At 42.7% G+C, this 20,566-nt stretch overlaps 1 protein-coding gene across 4 annotated transcripts in view; it reads left to right on the top strand.

The window, feature by feature from the left end:
* The window catches only part of CCDC88A (coiled-coil and HOOK domain protein 88A), an 822,041-nt gene that overhangs the window by 775,492 nt on the left and 25,983 nt on the right, over positions 1–20,566 (top strand). For all 4 annotated transcript variants that reach the window (XM_078649494.1, XM_078649496.1, XM_078649495.1 and 1 more), the window contains one exon: positions 191–438. In XM_078649494.1, the coding sequence (XP_078505620.1) occupies positions 191–438 (248 nt within the window). The remainder of the gene's footprint in view (positions 1–190; positions 439–20,566) is intronic.

Genomic DNA, 20,566 nt, shown 5'->3' with positions numbered 1-20,566 from the left:
TTCTAGGAGCTGTGTTAAGTGTGGGAGCAGTTTAGAGATCTAACAGACAAGATCATACTTTTTCTAAATACTGAGTTTCAGTAAGAATAGTAAATCCGTGATGGGTCTAATTGCATAAAGCTATTAATTTAATATGAAATGCACATCTCCACATCAAACAAGACACATTATTGTTTTTTTTCTGTTGCAGGTGGTGGTATTGACCCGTTCGGGTTACAGAGTCACAGTAGTGGAGAATTCGGTGTAGTTCGTGACCATGATGCATGGTCCAGCAGCAGCAGCAGCCCAGTTCAACCTTTTGGTCAGCACTTAAAAAAGAACACTAGATCAAGCCCAGTGCTCCAAGGACTTCAGATAGAGAAAGCTAGATCCCCAGGAAGTGAGGTTGTCTCATTGAAGCAGTTCTTGGCAGAGAGCAAAAACCTTGAAGGAGCACAGGTGAATGTAAACAAATGTTTTAAAATTATCACTCTAATTTATTTGGGAGATTGTTTTTTAACCTTGGAGTTTGTAGATTGCAGGATTCTGGTTTCAGTGTAAAATAGCATTTATCAAGTATAGGCAATACATTTCCTTGTTGTTTAGTCAACTATTCTTGTTACATATTTTATCTTGTGTACAGTGAATACTTTCTGGGTTAAGATGACAGGGGGTTTCTGTTTGCTACTGTGTACCTAACACCTATGAGTACATTATTTTTGTATTAGGCTTCACATGTGAGATGTACAGCAAGTAAACAAACTTGTGAGATATACCGGTCATCATACAGTGCCAACCTTATTCAACCTCACGTATACACAGTTACAGTGGAGTACAAACACCCTTCCTCCTCCTACAGCGAGCTCTCCATGTTCATCCCTTCCTCCGGGACCCCCCCTTTCAACTCTACAGTGTTGGCCCGGCATCTTTGGTGGCTCGCAAGGGTTTCCATATTTTTAGGTCTCAAGTAGACAGCACATGCGCTGTCTCTTCAAGACATTTTGTTTACTGTAGTGGGCTTAAAGCGCTCACATTACTTACCATTGGTGGGCTTCAAAGCCACTCTCGATTGCTTGCTTGCTTCCTGCTGGTCAGTTCTGCAGTCAACACTTCCCTCTTCTTGCATGTGACCCCACTCTGCCGTTCCCCCTTACTGCCCCCCCAGAGTATAGTACTTGTCTCCTTATACTGTTACTGTTCGCACTTTTAGGAACTATTTTTTCTTTTTATGAGCCACTCTCAGAGTGCATCGTTCCTAGCTGACTTATCATTTGCTTGTTGTTTTAGGCTGTCCAGCTTGACTTTGTCTCCCATGTAAGTACTCTCTATTGTCAGGCTTTTTTCTTTTTCTTTCATTGACTTCAAAGTGATGGGATTTATGTAATAATCCTTCCTGCTGAGTACCCATGCGAGAGGACAGGCTGTAGGATGTTATCTTTTCTAGCACACAACAAAAATTAACTGTGCTGATATTTCAGAATACATCAGAATGAGAACAGTAGAAATGAAGCACGTTTTGTTTTGTAAATCTGAAGTGTGGATGTAACAAATATTTGAATATGCTCAAAACAAATCAATACACTTGGTGATGACGTTTCCACACATTATCATTTGTGCACAGTAAAACCATGTCTATGCCAATGTAATGGCCCTTTTCAATTGGAAATGTATTGTCTGCCATGGCAGTGAGCCTTAACATCATGCATACTCCACACTATGTAACTCCACTTTATACTACTGCTCTCTACAACCCTCTACATGACTTCACTCTACAACACTCTGCTACACTCTATGCCCCTCCACTCTATTTCACGCCAATCGATGCCATGCCACTCCACGGTAAGACACTCTACGACACGGCTCACCACTCCACTCCACACCCTTCTAGTCCATTCTATCCCATTCCAATCCAATCTACCATTCCAATCTACCATACTTACTCTAATCCACTCAATCTATTCTTCTACAATGTACCCGACTCCACCCTCACTCTACTCCACTCCATTCTATCTCTCTCTACTCAAATCTAACCCACTCTACCCCACTCCAGCCTATCCTACTCCATTCTACCCCAATCTACCCCACTCTACCCACTCCAGTGCCCACAATCTCTCCCACTCCACTCTACCCTACTCGAGTGCCCCCAATCTAACCCACTCTGCTCTAACCTACTCAAATCCTCCCAATCTACCTCACTCTACTCCACTCCATTCTAGCCCACTCAATTCTACCCCATTCCACTTTACTCCAATATATCCCATTCCAATCTATCACACTCCAATCTAACCCCCTCCGCTCCAATATATCCCACTCCAGTTTAGCTCAATCTACTAAACTACAATCTACTTCACTTTAATCTACCCCACACAACTGTACCCCACTCCAACCTACCCTACTCCACTCCAATCTATCCCACTTCAAATGACCCCACTCCATTCTAACCCACTCAACTCTACCTCAATCTAAACCACTCCATTCCAATCTATTCTACTCGAACCCAGCCAATCTACCCCACTCCACTTGGCCCCACTCCAACCCACCCCACTCCAATCTACCCCAGTCCACCCCACTCTTCCCCAGTCTACCCAAAAATACCTCACTCCACTGTACCCCGATCTACAGAACTCCTATCTACCACAATCCTCCCACATCTACTCCTATCTTCTCCCTTCCATCCAAATATACCCCACTCCAGTCTACCCCAACACATTCCACTCTAATCAACCTCACTCCTTTCTACCTATCCCACTCCATTCTAATTTACCCAACTCTCATCTGCCCAATCTACCCCATTCCAAGTACCCCAGTCCTCTCTAATCTGTTTCACTCTACATCAATCCATCCCACTCCACTCTTTTCCAATCCTCCCTATTCCAATCTACCCCAGTGTAACTCAATCTACTCCAATCTACTCCTATATACCCTAGTCCACCCAAATCTACGCCACTCCAATATACTGCACCCCATTCCACTTCAGTCTACCCCTCTTCACTGAAATCTTCCCCAACCCACTACAGTCTACCCCAACCCACTTCAATCTACCCCAGCCCACTCCAATCTAACCCACCCCACTCCAGTTTACCCCACTTGACTTCAGTCTACCCCACTCCACTACAATCTACCCCATTCTTCTCCGCAATCTACCACACTCTACACCACCCCAATCTACCCCACTCCTGTCTACCTCACTGTAACCCAATATACCCCACTATAATGTATCTCACTCAACTCTAAACAACTCTACCCCACTCCACACTACCCCATCTACCCACCCTTCTCTACTGCAAACCAATCTACCCCACTTCATGCTACCCCAATCTACCCAACGTCACGCTACTCTAAACTAATCTACCCCACTACCCCAGTCTACCCCACTCCACACTTCTACACTCTACCCCATTCTACTCTACCCCACTCCAATCAAACCCACCCCACACCATGCTACTTACGTTTAGCCATGCTAAACAGCAGCCACACTGATATACAACATGTCTAAAGCACATTGCCTAAGCCAATAGCTCTTGCATAGAAATGACATATTGGCTTTGCCAGTGCTTGTTTTAGATTTTCGAAGGCATCCCCTTGCCTGTTATACTAGTTTCGCAGCCCTCATGCACCAGTCTACATTTGTTCCCCATGCATGTACCAATGGGATTCTGTCCTGCCCCAAATTTGTGAATACGTTTCTTCTCCCCACCATAAGGGTGACGTTGCAGAACAGAAGTGTATAGCGGTCCAGTGTCTGTTTCCTCCATATGCCCAGGGTGATCAACTGTGGGGTAAGTTCCAGTGTGATTGCCAAGACTACCAATATCCTGTAGCCTATTTTACCCCAGAACAACTGTATTTTGGGGTATCCCCACAATTTGTGGATCAGGGTGACCCTTTACCCACATCCCCTTAATCAGAGATCCTAGTCGATTCGTCCCATGCGGAACAATCTACTCCTTGTATAATACGCTCTATGAAGACTTTTTTGTTGGATTAAACAGAAGCCTGCTCTTTTGGCAACCTCCCTGGGTAACAGTACGCTGCACCCCAGTCGTTGTCCTTCATCCTACCCAGGCCGCACTCCCATTTATCCCTGACTCCCGCCAAGGGAGTAGGTCTGTATGCAAAATGGAGAAGTAGAGACGGGACAATGAGTACATTCTTCTTCGCTACCACTTGCCATTTCAACTATCATCTTAGGCATTCATATGTCCTTGGCTCTTTTGATAGCCACCTTTAGTCTTGTTCTCATTAATGATCATTGTTTTCTTTTTTCACATTACTTACTTCTCTTTTGCCTTGTTCTTGTTTTTCAATGTTCTCCCCTTGTAACATAATGTGTCACTTGTGCATGCAGGTCTAGTGGTGCTTTTGTGGTTTTCAACCTATTTTTTACAATTTGTTGAGCCTTTATTTCAAACATGACCTTTTGCAAACATGAAGGGCCAATTCAAAGAACTGTAGGCACACCTAAATGCCAGCATTTCATTTGTAGTCTAAGGGCTAGATGTAGGTAATTCTAATTTACCGATTCATAAATACCGAATTTTACCGATTCGGTATTTATGAATCGGTAAATTAGAAGTAGTCAGATGTAGGTAAATTTCATTTTACATTTACCGAATCGGTAAGAATCGGTATTTACCGATTCGGTAAATACCGAATCCTGCAAGGGTGCAGGGGGTGTCACTTTGACACCCTCTAGCACCCCAAATACAGGCATGTGTAACATGTGGCACACATATTGATATTGATATTGATATTGAAATGTATTTGTAGAGCGCTCGTACGCCCGGGGGCTTCATGGCGCTATAGACAGGAACGCAACGCGTCAATCAGGGGAAGCAAAGAGGAACTCAGCAGAACGCTTGGGAAAAAAGCCACTAAGGGCATGTCTTTGTGTCACATGGCACTGGTGTGCATGCACAGATGTGCATGCACACCTGAATTCGGTATTTTACCACCCAATAGGATTGGGTGGTAAAATACCGACTCTTAAGGGCCTGAGGCACTCTTAGGAGTGTCACCTACATGTGGATTTACCGAATCGTTAAAATTACCGATTCGGTATTTTACAGAATCGGTAAATTTACCGAATCGGTAAATTTACCGATTCTGTAAAATGATGGCCCCTACATGTCAAACACCAAATACCGGTCGGTAACGGCCGAAATCGGCCGTTACCGACCGGTATTTGCTCTCCTACATCTGGCCCTAAATCCCTAATCCACAGCATCAGAATCAAGAATTGCTAATTTGTCATCTTCAAATTCTACCTGCTCCGGGCAAACTGTCTACTGTAACTTTAAGTAATTAAAAGGGAGAGTATATATGTGTTACCAAGGCAGTGGCTAGTAGGAATTCTGGGAAAACTCTGAGAAAAAGTTGTGACTTTACAAATATTACTAATAGTTTTTCCTAGTCTAATTGCATAGCTGACTTTTGTCCTTTGTCCACTGAGGAGCTGGCATTTTCAAACAGCCCCATCAGCAACACAGAATGTTAATAGGCTACAGTCAAAAACTTAACCAGCAGCGGCAGCAAATGCAAACTCTGCTTCAACCCAACATTTTGCCCCTGCTAATGCTAACGTGCAGTTAAAAGGAAGCCGAAATACATTTTATTCTTGTCCTGCTCCTCTTCTCCTGAATTACTAAAACGTCCATACATCTTTGGTACCAAAGAGCGACCATACCATACATCTTTGGTACCAAAGAGCGACTACTTTCCAGTCAAGAGTACAAGCGGTTGCGTTTTAGCAGGATTGGAATAGGATCACATCAGACCAGTGGATTAAATAACTGGCTAACATTTCTGTAAACATCATTCAGCCTTTGCCTTCTCCTATATATCCAGGCAAACACCTTGGTAAAAAAAAAGGTATTCACTCACCACTGTGATAGAAAGATTTCCTATATTTGATCCATGTCCTCTCCCACAAGAAGGGACATGGCACTACAATTCTAGATGTCGGGTTTCTGAACAAATACTTGAAAGTATATCAATTCAAGATGGTTGTACTCCAGCACATTTTACAAGCCTTTCAACAGGATACCTAATAAGTGCTTTTTGAGTTCTATGATAAATGTTTTCATATCTCCATCAGATGCTGACACAGAAAATAAGGTATAGATAACAAAATTGTCTTAATGGAGATGATAAAAACACAGAGTATACAAATTAAATTAACATATCTAGATCCAACAAAAGTGATCAATTTTACAAACATGGTGGAAGAGGGTTTATTTGGGAAGGAGATGGAATAAGAGAAAATACGAAACAACAAAAGGAGAGGCAGGGAGATTCAGGAACACTCTCTTAGTCCCCGGTTATCGTATATAAACAAAAGAAGAGAGGTTAGAGACTAGAAGGGTTGTGTTTAGAATAAATGCATATATTTTATATACATACCTTGTGTGGTGTACTTTCATTTGATTATTCAAGAGATTATAGATTGGTAAAACAAGCTGCTTTACATTCCTTCTAGACTTAGCCTGAAGGCTGCTCTCCACAGCTACCACTAGGATAGCTTTCTATAAAGGTTGTCTTAAACCTACCATCAATAAAGGTAGTTTGGACTGGTGCAAGGTGCCCACTAGAATAGTGGACATCATATGCCAGACCAACTTCTCACAAGGGGCATCTGCTGATGTTTGTGAATTCACTCTTCTACGGGCATTAGATATCACTATTGAGTCTGGGGGAAGTTGACCTCAAATGTAAATAGGGTCTGATGGAGCAGGTTTATATTTTTTGTCCACTCTGGGAGTTATGATACATGCTCTTACTGGGTCTTTGAAGATATCATTAGAGTGACGCAGTATGCCTTTCAAAATAGGGAGATATTGGCATAATCTATGTGTACAAGCTAAAGTTTCAAAAAGGAAATCATCCTCTACAGAGTCTTTGTGTAATTGAACCTGGTGGTAGGTTGCTGCTCTAGCAATTTGGTCATGATATGAGGAAACATTATCAGGCGTTGAAGGTTTGGCTGGGTAGAGATCCAGGTCAGTGTCATAATTATCTCAGGGATCTTTTGTGTGTGGATGAGTCATCTCCTCCTCCATAACCATCAGTGGAAGACTGAGGAGACCCTTATGGTGTAATGTCCCCTGGTTCACCATGAGAATGAGGTAGTGGAGAAGAGGGTGGAGGAGGTGGTTGAGGTGGTGCCGAAACAGATTTCTTTTTGGAAACCGAAATGGCAGGAGCTGAAGTGGTTGGAGCCGAAGCAATGGCACGTGGGATGCCCGAAACCGAAGAGGGAGCTGATCAGCTAGGTGCCGAGTCTTGTTGACTCAGTGCTGATTGGGGCTGTTTCAGCTTAGATTTCGGTGCCGAACCAAAGGGTGGGACATCCGAAGCAGACAATTGGTGCTTACCATGGCCTGTTGGCGGTGTTGGTCAGGAAACTGTATGGTCGGTGCAGATCGATTGTTTTTTGGTCGATTAAACAGGGGGATGTGTACTTACGGTATACTGTCCGGAAGGAAAATCTTGGATCTGTAGTTTGGCTTCAAGGCCAGAGTCGGAGCCGGAACCGAATCCTGTGTCATGAATGGAGAAGGCATCTTCCTCCTCTACCAATGGCTCTTCCTGTTCTCGTTTGACATCTTGTTGCACGAAGATATCCGGAGTTTCCTCTATCTCTCTGCGTTGCATTTCTCGACGACACGCCTGATGTGCCAGCAAAGTCTTTTTCTATCGGAAGGCTCGACAAGCTTCACAGTCTCCCTCCTGATGGTCTGGAGACAGACATAAGTAGCAAATCTGATGGAGGTTGGTTCTTGAGTTCTGTGCATTGCACCTGGACAGAAGTGAAATGGAGTCAGTTCCATTAGCAGCACATTCTTGGTGGAAGCAGGATAGTATAGATAACTTGACCGCAAACAATACCGACAAAGGTAGAACTGGATAGTGAACCAAAGTAAGCCAGAGACAGTCTCGAACCACACAACACGTCTGAACCGATGGCCGAAAGAAAATAATCCAACAACGGAATTGATGCCAATGCGCATTATCACTAACAGGAGGAGTCACTTGTCTTGTGATTCGAAGGACTTCTTCGAAAAAAAACAATTTGTACACATCTGGACTCAACACTAGATGGCGGAAGTATGCAAAGCATGTGTATCTACAGCCACACATGCTCAAACATATGCATAGGGGCATATTCATCAAAAATTCATGGAGAGCAGAAAATCAACTTGCTGAACTGCGTGACAGGGAAAGGGCAGGAATGCACCATATTTAACATAATAAGGCGCATTCCTGTATTTTTCCAACACTGGCGCACAATGTGCTGCCTAGTGCGTTGTGAGCAGGATTGTTTTTGTGCAGAAAGGGATGCTGAACCCAACAAGTTATACCGCTGATAGGAATCCTTGATCACTTATACACAAGAACTTCTTTGAGCACTTTGTTTGCACATAATGGTGCAACCATTGTATTAGAAACGATGGGTTCAAGTCCAACTTTACGACTTTCGGTATTCACTAAAGGGATTTTCAAGTAGTAAAGTTAGACTTTTGTCTCAGTTAAATTTAAGTTTCGGTCTTAAGTTTGACCGAGACCAAATGTGCTTAATTTCAGTTAAACTGAAGAACAAAACTTAAGTTTAACTGAGACAAAAGTCTAACTTTACTACTTGTAAATGCCCTTTGTGAATACCGAAAGTCATAAAGTTATACTTTCGTCTTAATTTACCTTTGTGAATCGGGGCCCTATGAGTTTATATTACTAATCTCTAATACAATCTGAATTGTTTTGCATACATTTTGCCTCACTTGTGGTATTTTCTCTTATCGTATATAAACAAAAGAAGAGAGGTTAAATGTGTCTCAGAAGCCACAGAGACGGAGCGATGCAAGGAAGGAATATCACACCCAATTTGGGTAGATAAGAAAGCCCTCACACACCGACCTAGTCAGTGTCATGCTTCATCATAGGGCCCCACCAAAGAGGCCGAGTGCCTCTTTGGTGTGCTACGACGCCAGAAGACTGCGGAGCTGGTTGTGTGAGTGGGCGTGCAGTGAGGTATAAAGATAAAAGTGCCTAAAGAGTATCTCAAAACAAAAAAATTTTATTGGTAGATCCCTAAGACACGGTTAAAAAGTTCCTATGTGTCTGAATTTACAGCCAAAGGTAATGGTTTGGTTTAATTCAGAAATTACATTAAGTCAGTCAACATGTTTCAGCCTTTACAGTGGTGTTAGTTTACCTAGGCATTCATCAGGACTAGTGTAAACCCCGGCGGTATGGACTCTCTAATTGTCCACCCTAACCTGGGGACGTGAAAGTGAAAAAGTAAAAAGTGTAGTTAAGTGCAATAAAAAAGGGGGGAGGAAGAGCAAATAGCCCGTTCCTAAAAAACTCCGGATGGTGATAACTTTAGTGTTTATTTGCTAACACTATTTTTGCCACAGCTTTGGAGCACCCTGGACAAACGACTTGACCTATACCTACTATTAATTGTGTGTATGTCTTTTATGTTTGTTTGTGTTTTTTTTTTTTTTTTAACAGGTGCAGAAACACTCCTAAATCAGGAGTTTTTTTAGGAACGGACCCTTCTAGACTCTTTGAGGCTAGAGGCCAAAGTACAATACAAGGACTTAAATAGCACACACTAAACTAGCACAGTATACGTTTTGCCCTAGGGGCCTCTCAAACCATATACTAAAAAAGTTCTATAAGAACCACGTGAGGGATAGAATTGAGGCCTAGGGCCTGTAGAACCGCTGGGGCAACCAGGAACCTCCCAAGGTAGGGACGCAGGAGACCCACGGGGGACGCGTGCAGTGTCTAAACACAGCCGCGAATCACCATTGACTTATATGGAGAAAGTTTAAGTTAAATTTTTTAAGTTTAAGGACACTTAGGAGTGGACTGTGGTGAAACTCCTTTAGACTTAGACACTTCGAGAGTCAAGACCCACGGGAGCACCGAAGTACTCTTGTTACCTTACCCAGGTAAGCCGGGTGCATAGGTGTCTTTTCGTGTCGGGTTTCGTCGTCGATTCCTATGGAAAGCTGCAAAGAAGTGCTGCAGGCGACCAGGAGCACAGAGTCCGGATGGATCCAAGGGTGGATCGGAGATCTGAAGAACCTGAAAGCAAAGGGGACAGAGCGGGGGTCACTAGCCAGTGACCAGGATGGCGACAAGAAGATGCCAGCCGATGTTGGGTGCTTTCAAGTGAAGTAGATGAAGCTTGACTCTTCAGCCACAAGGATCAGGAGGCGTCGACGTTGACCAGGAACTGGATTCGAGCTGCCCTCGAAGGATGTCGAGTGCTGCAGCGTCGGAATCCGGATTGGACCCAACAAGCCTTGGCAACAGCAATACACGCAAGATGACAAGACTGGCTTTGGTGCAGACCACAAAGGTCTGAGGGACTCACCCTTTGGAGGGGAGTCAGGGCACGTCTGAAGCAACCAGGAAACCCAAGAAACAAAGGATTGTCCTTCGTAGGGACCCCCTAGCCAACGGACTAGAGATCGCGAAGGAGCCTCGAGCTGCGGTGAAGAAAGCGGGCCCACGGAACCCTCGTGGAGTGTAGGCCTCTCAGCTTCGGTGCAAAAGGTGCTTGGGGCAAGAGCAACAAATAGCCCAATGCACAACTTCAGGAAACTTCAGGAAGTAGGTGCAATTGCAAACTTGCAGGATGTCCATGAGTTCCGGTCCCACGTCTCTCGTGATAGCTACAGGTCTCAGCCTCGCTGGGGACTTGTGTCAGCCTCGGAGATTTCGGGAAGTCCATGTCCTGTGTCGTAGATTCTTTGCGATCCGTCGGGAGCCTTGAAAATGCAGACCGGCAAGATGCTTCTTTGGTGCCTGTTTGAACAGGGAGGTCACTCCTTGACCCCAAGGGAGATTTCTTCCATCTTCCAGTCGATATGGAATGTCGAAGGTCCTAGATTTCGTCTTCAGAGTTTCGTCTAGGGTAATCTAAAGTGCTAGTGACTGGGTTCCTATACTTACACTAAGTTTAGGGGTTGGACTAACTCTAGGGTCCCACCTATGGGAGGACCTGGGGAGGGGTTGGTTACACCCCTTCCCCTTTAACCAGTTTCGCGCCAGAGCTGGGGCTGAGTGCCCCAGCGACCGGTTTGAACTGGGAAATGCATGGAGCACCTTGTGTGCCCCAGGCAGTGTCTGAAAAGCATTCACTGAATGCAACCCACCCTGCCCCAATACACTAAATCCTGTCTGGGGAGGTGCTGGCACCTCCCTGGACAGGAAACCTATTGTCCAGGCCTCCCCTGCCGGAGTTTCATCCAGCAGCAGGAGGTCAGACTCATGTCTGTGGCAGCAGCATCCATTTTGTGATGCTGAGGCTCTTTTAAACATTTACCAGGTAAGTAAGTGTGTACATGTCTTCTCCCTTTAGAACGGTGGAATGCTACACCCTCCGCCAGAACTGATGGGGGGGTAGTATTCCAAAGCATTTGACACCAAACACAACATGTTTTGATAAAGCCAAATCAAAGTTAGCATTAACCGCGAGGATTATAATGCACTTAAGAGTATATGGTATGGCTATATCATAGAACAGCTATAAGGAAGGGATTCCGAAAGCTGCAGATGGGCTCAGCTAATGCTAGGGCACACTCTCACACAAAACCAAGCACTCTGCCTTCAGGATTGTCAAGGCCTGCCATAGGAGTGACTTATAGGTTAATATGCGTCTATATATATAGGTAGATATAGGTATACTATATCTAAGTAAGGGATGTTTACACCACCTTACCCAGGCTGCTAGTGTAAACCTGTGGTGCCATTTTGGAAGGCTTCCCAGGGGTGGCATAATACATGCTTCAGCCCCTGGTAGGCCTCTGGGGTACCAATGCCATTGGTACCTAAGGTACCATATACTAGGGACTCATAAGGTAACCCAGTAACCAATCTGGTATGTACCTAAAGTTCATGCAATCAATTTAGAGAGAGAACAGCTAGGCTGTGGTCCTGATTAGCAGGGCCACAGCCAGACTAAAGTCGAAAAACCAGTGAAACACAGCAAAAAGTCGGGGTAACCATAGGAAGCAGACCCTACTCTCATACACCCCTCCACCTGACAAAGAGTCTAAACTCATTGATGCATCGTGGAAGCGGGTAGCAACACAGTCTTCCAATTATTGGCAGATTGCGCAATATGATGAGGCACTTCGGGATGAGATGGAGAAACTCCTCCCACATCTCACTGAGGAATATAAAAGAAAGGGGACATGCAATGGTCAATAAGTTAATTTCTAACAAGTCTATCAGGTGTGCTCTAAATTCAGCAGAGACAGCAGCCAGGGGCTTCAGTACCAGTGTGTTGTTGCGGAGACCTGCTTGGCTATATAAATCTGGGTTTAAACCAGAGGTACAACAAACAATACTCAATGTACCTTTTGATAAGGAGCCTCTCTTGGACCCCAAGTGGACCAAGCATTAGAGAAGATGAAAAAGGACAATGGAGTAGCTAAATCTATGGAGGTGCTTCAAGTCCTTGCTTCACATCGTTCCTTTCGCCCTTCCTTCTTCAAACACAGTTCAGAAACAACACCGTATGATGCTTCTACCACTTCGTACAGGCAGCAATATCAAACCTTCCCCTCACGAGGATTCTATAGAGGCACATATAGAGGGAACAATCACAAAGGTCATGGTAGAGGTGCCTCAACACAATCTGCACCCTCCCTCCAAAACAGTGACCCGCATCTCATTCTTCCCGACCTGTCGGGGCAGACTACAATATTTTTTCACACTTGGCAAAATATAACATCAGATTAGTGGGTGTTGGATATTATTCAACATGGTTATTGTCAGTAGCTCATAAACACTCCTCTATACATTCCACCTTGCAGACACAATCTCTCCATAGAATATCAAACTCTGCTTAACAGGAAGTGCAGGCTGTATTACTAAAATGAGCCATAGATCCTGTCCCTCTTCAACAGCAAGGATTAGGCGTGTACTCCCTATACTATCTAATTCCCAAAAGAGACAAATCACTAAAACCCATCTTAGATCTCAGGCCATTAATTCATTACATTCTCTCAGATCACTTTCATATGGTCACTCTTCAGGACATGATCCCACTGCTTCGACAAACAAGGCAACTTTATGTCAGCGCTAGACTTAAAGGATGCCTATTTCCACGTTCCAAAAATCCAGCTCATCGCAAATATCTCAGATTTGTTGTAGCTAGAAAGCATTTACAATCCAAAGTACTTCCATTCGAAGTCAATACAGCACCACAGGTGTTTACCAAGTGCCTAGCAGTAATAGCAGCTCATCTACGCAGATAAAACATTCATGTCTGCCCATATCTGGATAACTGGCTTAAAAAGCCAATACACTTCCCTTCTGTCAACAAAACACTATTACTATTTCTATCCATCTTCTCTATCAGCTGGGATTTACAGTTGACATACAAAAATCACTTCCTTCATTACAAATTCAACAGTATTTGGAAGCTATACTCAGTGCACACTTGGGTTTGGCATACCCAAATCCAAACAGAATTAGAAATATTCAAATACTGTCACAACAGTTTCAACCCAATCAACAACTAACATTCAAAATAGATATGCGTCTCTTAGGCATTATGGCGTCCCTGCATCACAATAGTACCAGATGCTTGACTACAAATGTGCCTGCTGTAAAAATGCCTGGCACACCAATGATCTCAGTCACAGGGCCATTTACAAGACCTAGTGTTGGTAGACAGCCGCACTCATCGCTGTCTGTAGTGATGGAACACACAATACATGTCAAAAGAACGACCATCTCTCGACCGGGTTCCCCAGATCATGAATCTTACAGTACAGGGTCTCTGAGATGACAAACACCAGAGTCTTCACATCAAGTCCCTTGAGCTTTAAGCTGATTACCTAGCATTCAAAGTGTTTCTAATTCACCTGGTAGGCAAAGTTGTCTTGATCCTGACGGACAACATGACAACTATGTACTAGTTAAAAAAACATGGGGGAAACACTCTCCCCAGTTGTCACGCCTATCTCAGACAATTTAGCATTGGACACTAAGTCACAACATCCATCTGCTAGACGAACAGCTCCCAGTTATGAACAACCAGTTTGCCGACCTCTTCAGCAGGATGCAGCAACAAGTCCACGAGCGGGAACTCCACCCTGAAGTTCTCCTCCCTTACTTCCACAAGTGGGGGGGTTCAACAAATAGACAAATTGCAAATAAACAATGCAAAATGCCCAAACGTCACCTCCAGGTTCCCACACCCCCTATCCAAGGGCAATGCTCTGTGGAAGAACTAGTCAGGGATATTTGCCTACGCTTTTTCGCCTCTCCCATGTCTTCCGTTTGGGGTACAGAGTATCAGGCAAATGTTTCTCACTCTGATTCTAGTAGCTCCCATTTAGGCTCGTCAACCATGGTACACTACTCAATCTTTCAGTAGTTCCACACGAGAAGCTTCCTTTCAACCCAGACCTTCTCACTCAGAACCATGGAGAAATCAAAAACACCTAAATCCAAAGGAGCTCAACCTTGCTATTTGGCTCCTGAGATCATAGTATTTGGTTATCATAATCTCCCACCTGAATGTATGACTATTCTTAAAGAAGCCAGTAAGCCCACAACTAGAGGTTGTTATGCAGCGAATTGGAAACGATTTGTCGTCTACTGTCGCAGTAAACAAATCAATCCATTTTGATGCATCCATACAAAACATTGTTTGCTATCTTCTTCATTTACAAACATCAGGCCTTGCCTACTCATCCATACATTTACATTTAGCAACACTGGTTGTCTATTTGCAAAACAGACAACATCTGTCTTTGTTCAAATTACCAGTTAATTAAGCATTCATGGAAGGCCTTAAAAGAGTAATTCCACCTAGATTTCCACCTGCACCTGCATGGAATCTGAATATTGTACTTACCAGACTTAAGGTTCCATGATTTGAACCATTAAATAAATGTCCTCTACACTTTTTGTCTTGGAAAGTTGTTTTTTGATAGCCAGTACCTAATTTAGATGAACCAGTGAGCTCCAGGCTTTACCATTGGAAGTACCTTTCTTTCAAATACTCAGAGATAGAGTGCCTCTTAGAACCAGCTCCACATTTCTTCCCAAAGTAATTTAATCTTTCCACCTCAATCAGTCAGCTGAGTTACCTGTTTTCTTCCTACAATCAGATTCAGTTGCAGAGAGGGCGCTTCATACATTAGATGTCAATACAGCTCTAATGTACTATATTGACAGAATGAAAGAATTTTGTAAAACTGGCCAACGGTTTGCAGCATTTTCACCCTCTCACAAATGAAAGCTCATATCCAAGTCAGACATTTCTAGATGGATAAATAAATGCATGGCTTTCCTGGTCAATACATCTGTAGACGACATTTGTAGGGCAACTACACGGTCTACACCACACACTGTCACCAAACATTATTGTGTGGATGTATTAGCACGCCAACAAGCCATTATAGGGCAGGCAGTGCTACACACTCTCTTTCAAACAACTGAAACACCCACAGGTTAGCCACTGCTTTTGGAGAGGGACTGCTTTACAGTCTATGCAAAGCATGTGTATCTATAGCCATACATTCCTTGAATGGAAAATGTTACTTACCCTGTAAGCATCTGTGCGTGGCATGTAATGCTGTAGATTTACATGTGCCCACCCTCCTCCCCAGACACCTTTGGCCATTTCAGTTCCTTTACACTATTCTATTTGCATGAGTGTCACTTTACTGATACTTACTTTCACTCCATTCTCACCCACCTGCTGCAAAACAGTTTAACAATGGAGTGGCTGCCCATGTGCATTATCACTAAGAGGAGGAGTCACTTGTCTGGTAACTCGAAGGACTTCTTAGAAAAAAAACAACTTGTACACATCTGGACCCAACATTAGAATGCAGAAGTATGCAAAACATGTGAATCTACAGCACTACATGTTTCGAACAGATGCTTACAGGGTAAGTAACATATTCCTTTCAGGTCACTGTTTCTGTCCTTGTACTTTCTTCGCTGTAGGTATAGCCCATGTGAGAGAGCAATTGTTTAATTTTGTGTACTGGGTGATGTATCTTGCTCTTTCGGTAATTTTGCCTGAAAATAGTGTAATAATATAAAGTGTTACTTGTTTAAAAATTATAAATATGTTTAATATTAACATTCAAAATTATCTTCTTTGTTGATTGATTTGTATGTATGTGTCTGTTTTGCTAGACATGTCACATCAAATTCTCTGATTTTCTTTTGGGGTTTCAGTAATGTGATTCAGATGGGTCCTTTTCTATTGGGGGGGAAATGTTTAGTTTTATTTTAATTTTTTACATTTGTTTTTTGGTAGTTAGTGGAGTTTAATTAGTTTTTTTAATCTGTTTTAGGGTGAGTTTTTGTTTAGTAAATGTATTAAATAACTTGCTTTTTGTTAGTCTGTTTTTTTAGGTGTATATGTTTTATCGTTTTTGTGCAGTTTTGTATTTTCTCAATGTTGCAGTAATTGCTTTGTAGTAGTTAGATTAAGAGACATAAAAGTAGTAGTGTTTAGTTAAGTTTTTATTTGACTCTTACAAAGAGCTTTATTAGTTTATAAGCTATTATAATTTTATATTTTACTTACTTTTGAAGGTAGTGGTGTGCATTTTTCCTCTGTTGATTTTCTTTGGGAAATTCTGCAGAGTCTTGTCTTCTTGCAGCTTTTGTAGATTTTTGAGTAGTGATTAGTTACATATTGTGTGCCTTTGATATTATTAGTTAATTTGGATGCTTAATTTTATTCGTCAAGTTTGTTTGTATTGTGATTTTATCGGTTAGTGTTCTTTTAGTTTGAATGTTTTTCAGGTATTGCCATTTATGGGAAATGCTAATTAGTGTTCTTTATAATGTTCTTTGTGTATAGTGTTATATTTGTTTTTATGTTGATGCATTTCTTATTTTTATTTACAAAAAAATTAAATGTATTTCTTGTTTACATGTTAATAAATGTTCTAAATATATTTCTGTGTTGATTTTTTTAATGATTTGATATGTTTTCATTTTTTAGGGTAATTTATGTTCATTTCTGTGATGTACAATTGTTACAATGTTGTTAGAACAGGTATTCTTAAAGTTTTTAATAAAATGTTCTATGTTTATTTTTGCTTAAAAGCTATGAATTTGAACAATATTTATGTAGTTAATATTTGATGTTCTGATATTTCTGTTCTTTTATATCTTTATTTAAGGGTGACAATATTTTTGTTTCCGATGATTGTGTTATCAATATAAGTGAAAATAGAGTTTTATGGCAGTGATTTTTTGGTTATTGATATTTATATATTAATTAAGTATAGGAAGACAATATTTTTATAAACAATATTTATTTTCCGATATTTTGGGGACTCAATATAGTTTACATCAGTATTGCGTCAGTCATCCGTCCGGGCTGGAAGGCCAGATTTACTACCACGAACTTGGCAGCATGGCAGTGGTCATTTGACTCTGCTGAAAGACTGTGGAGACATTCTGAAATAAGTCAAATGGCCATCCATTTAAACCACTTATGTTATCACTCCAGAGGACAAGATGCTGCATCTGATATCTTCAGAAAGATTTCAATGCAATCACATTCCAAAAAGTGGCAGTATTGCTATATCAGAGCTGCATTCTTTTCCATCAAGATCCACCTTGCAGCAATTACTTTCTTCAGAAGAAGTCAGCCTAAGATATTGCTTTTCACTTTCCTTGGGATTAAATATTTTTTTAGATGGCATACAGAAAGTTTTTACACACAATTGCGAGACCATCTCCTCCTTAATGTGGTTATTCAAAACAAATGGACACCCCTTTACATCTATATTTAAGACGTCCCTGCAGTACTCTCCTGGAAGATTGCTTTCTTAGTAGCTATCACCTCAGCTCATGGGTGACAGGTTTTGACATAAGACTCCACATAAGAAGATCAGGAAATGTACCACATTGAGGGGATGGAACACAGATCTGTGGAGACTACAATCTGATGGACAATAGCTTCCATAGCTGGTTCCAGCCACTTTAGAATTGGGACTTGACTTCCTCCTCGCTCTCTCTGTTGACCCTTGTTTTGTCTTGCATTGACCTTGGTTTTTTTCAACTTGGCTCTAGTTTTGAACCAACTTCCCTTGCGATTAGGCACTGACGACTTGGAAACTGCTTGTGTAGTGGGTTACAAATCTCCTCTTTTTCCCTTGGCAACTGCTATTCTACCTTCCAGTAGAGAGGAATGTATCTCATCTTATGGTTCTTGGGCATGTTTTCTGGTTAACCTGGGATCTAGTTCCAGCAATGCCTCCTCTCACATTGGGTAACGCGCAACAAAAGTTTGACATCATGCTTACCTCCTATAGAAGTCCCACTCTGAGATTAAATACTAGCTGTCTTCGGTTTTTCCCTCTTGACAATGAGTCGTGGAGCGCCTCAGCAACATTGTGCCATCCTGTATGTCAGAGAGCCCAGTCCTGGTCTTCTAAAAAATATCCTACTGGAAACAAGTGTCTCGCTGTAGCTCCCTCTAATACCTCACCTTCCACTTACTATGTTCAGCTCCCTTCTCTCCTGGAGACTGACACAGGGATTGGGAGAACCTCTAAGGGAGAAGGTGGGATTAACTTTGCTATCCTTCGAACCACATTACAAGGGTCATGAAAATGGGCTGGTTAAATGCAAAATTTGTTTACACAAAAACCCTAAACAGAACTTCTCTCCAGTACTCCAATAGAGTAGTCTCGAGGACCCATTCATCTTTTCTTCCAAATGTATCTTGGATATTCATGCAAACTCAGACTATGTCTTTATATGTGTTCTTTAAAAAAATTACACATCTTGTGCAGAAAAGGTTTTTACCTGCTCTAGATGTTTGGAGAATCCTCTGGTTTTACGAAAATAAAATAAAAAATATAAGAAAATCAAAATTACCCTTTGTGCACAACAATCCCTTTTCTAAGTTCAACTGTTTTCTGCCTACAGTTGCATACTGGGATGTTTTATGAAGACATATTCTATGAAATCATACCTGGAAAGGATGTTCTTGGTAAACCAAAAGTCCTGTATTTCCCTCACTATAGTAATAGTATAGTGGAGGAAAATCCGTGCCTATATTTAGCATTTTTCTCAAGATCAAGAAAATGTTTGTTTTTTACCAGCAAACACTTAAGTAGGGCCCTGAGTGACTGACTTATTGAATAATCAAATGTGAATAAGCAATTGAGTATGCGTGGATCAGTTCATGAGAGACTGATTCAGTGTGAGTCACTAAGTTTGAATCAATGATCATCACTAAGGGTGACATGTTGAGTGAGTGACTGGGATATTCGGCTGATGGAGTAAATGAGTAAGTATGACTAAATGAGGAATCCTGTACGTAACTGAGCCAGTCAGTCGGGGCTTCCTTGGCTCTGTGAGGGCGCATGAAAAAGTATGTCTTTCCTATTGTTGCTCCATTCAGGAAAATATATTTGCTAGTGTACATGATTACTCTACTGGCACAGAAATTAAGATACTAGTCCATTTTAGTCAAACGAGTATCCTTACGTCATAGGGGAAATAAAAAGAGTAAACAAGCATTTGCAATGCAATAGGTCTCGCATTAGGAAAGTGTGAGCTATTGGTATTGTAAATGACAATTTTGTTTAATATGTGTTGGCTTTGAAAATATATAAATTAATAGCATTGTTATTCACAAAGCCAATAGCTTACACTTTCCCAATGTGAGTCCTATTGGCTATGGCAATGCTTATTGGTAGCAAGCAAGGACAGTGCTGTTGTGGTGCTGAGTGATGATGTGGTTGGGCTGAGTGATGTGGTGGTGTAGTAGAGTGATGTGGTGGTGTAGTAGAGTGATGTGATGGTGTATAAGAGTGATGTGGTGGTGTCCCAGAGAGATGTGGTGGTGTCGCAGAGTGATGTGGTGGTGTCGCAGAGTGATGTGGTGGCATCCCCGAGTGATGTGGTGGTGTCCCCGAGTGATGTGGTGGTGTCCCCGAGTGATGCGGTGGTGTCCCCGAGTGATAAGTGATGCGGTGGTGTTCCTGAGTGATGCAGTGGTGTCCCTGAGTGATGTGGTGGTGCCCCTGAGTGATGTGGTGGTGCCCCTGAGTGATGTGGTGGTGTTCCTGAGTGATGTGGTGGTGTCCCAGAGTGATGTGGTGGTGTCCCAGAGTGATGTGGTGGTGTCTCTGAGTGATGTGGTGGTATCCCCGAGTGATGTGGTGGTATCCCAGAGTGATGTGGTGGTGTCCCTGAGTGATGTGGTGGTGTCCCTGAGTGATGTGGTGGTGTCCCCGAGTGATGTGGTGGTGTCCCCGAGTGATGTGGTGGTGTCCCCGAGTGATGTGGTGGTGTCCCCGAGTGATGTGGTGGTCCCGAGTGATGTGGTGGTGTCCCCGAGTGATGTGGTGGTGCCCCTGAGTGATGTGGTGGTGCCCCTGAGTGATGTGGTGGTGTCCCCGAGTGATGTGGTGGTGTCCACGAGTAATGTGGTGGTGTCCCCGAGTGATGTGGTGGTGTCCCCGAGTGATGTGGTGGTGTCCCCGAGTGATGTGGTGGTGTCCCTCCATGATGTGGTGGTGTCCCTGAGTGATGTGGTGGTGTCCCCGAGTGATGTGGTGGT

Source organism: Lissotriton helveticus, chromosome 6 (assembly GCF_964261635.1).
Source record: "Lissotriton helveticus chromosome 6, aLisHel1.1, whole genome shotgun sequence".
In the NCBI taxonomy this organism is placed as follows: Eukaryota; Metazoa; Chordata; class Amphibia; order Caudata; family Salamandridae; genus Lissotriton; species Lissotriton helveticus.
Note: the sequence above shows the minus strand (reverse complement) of the source record. Positions and strands in the feature narration are given on the sequence as shown.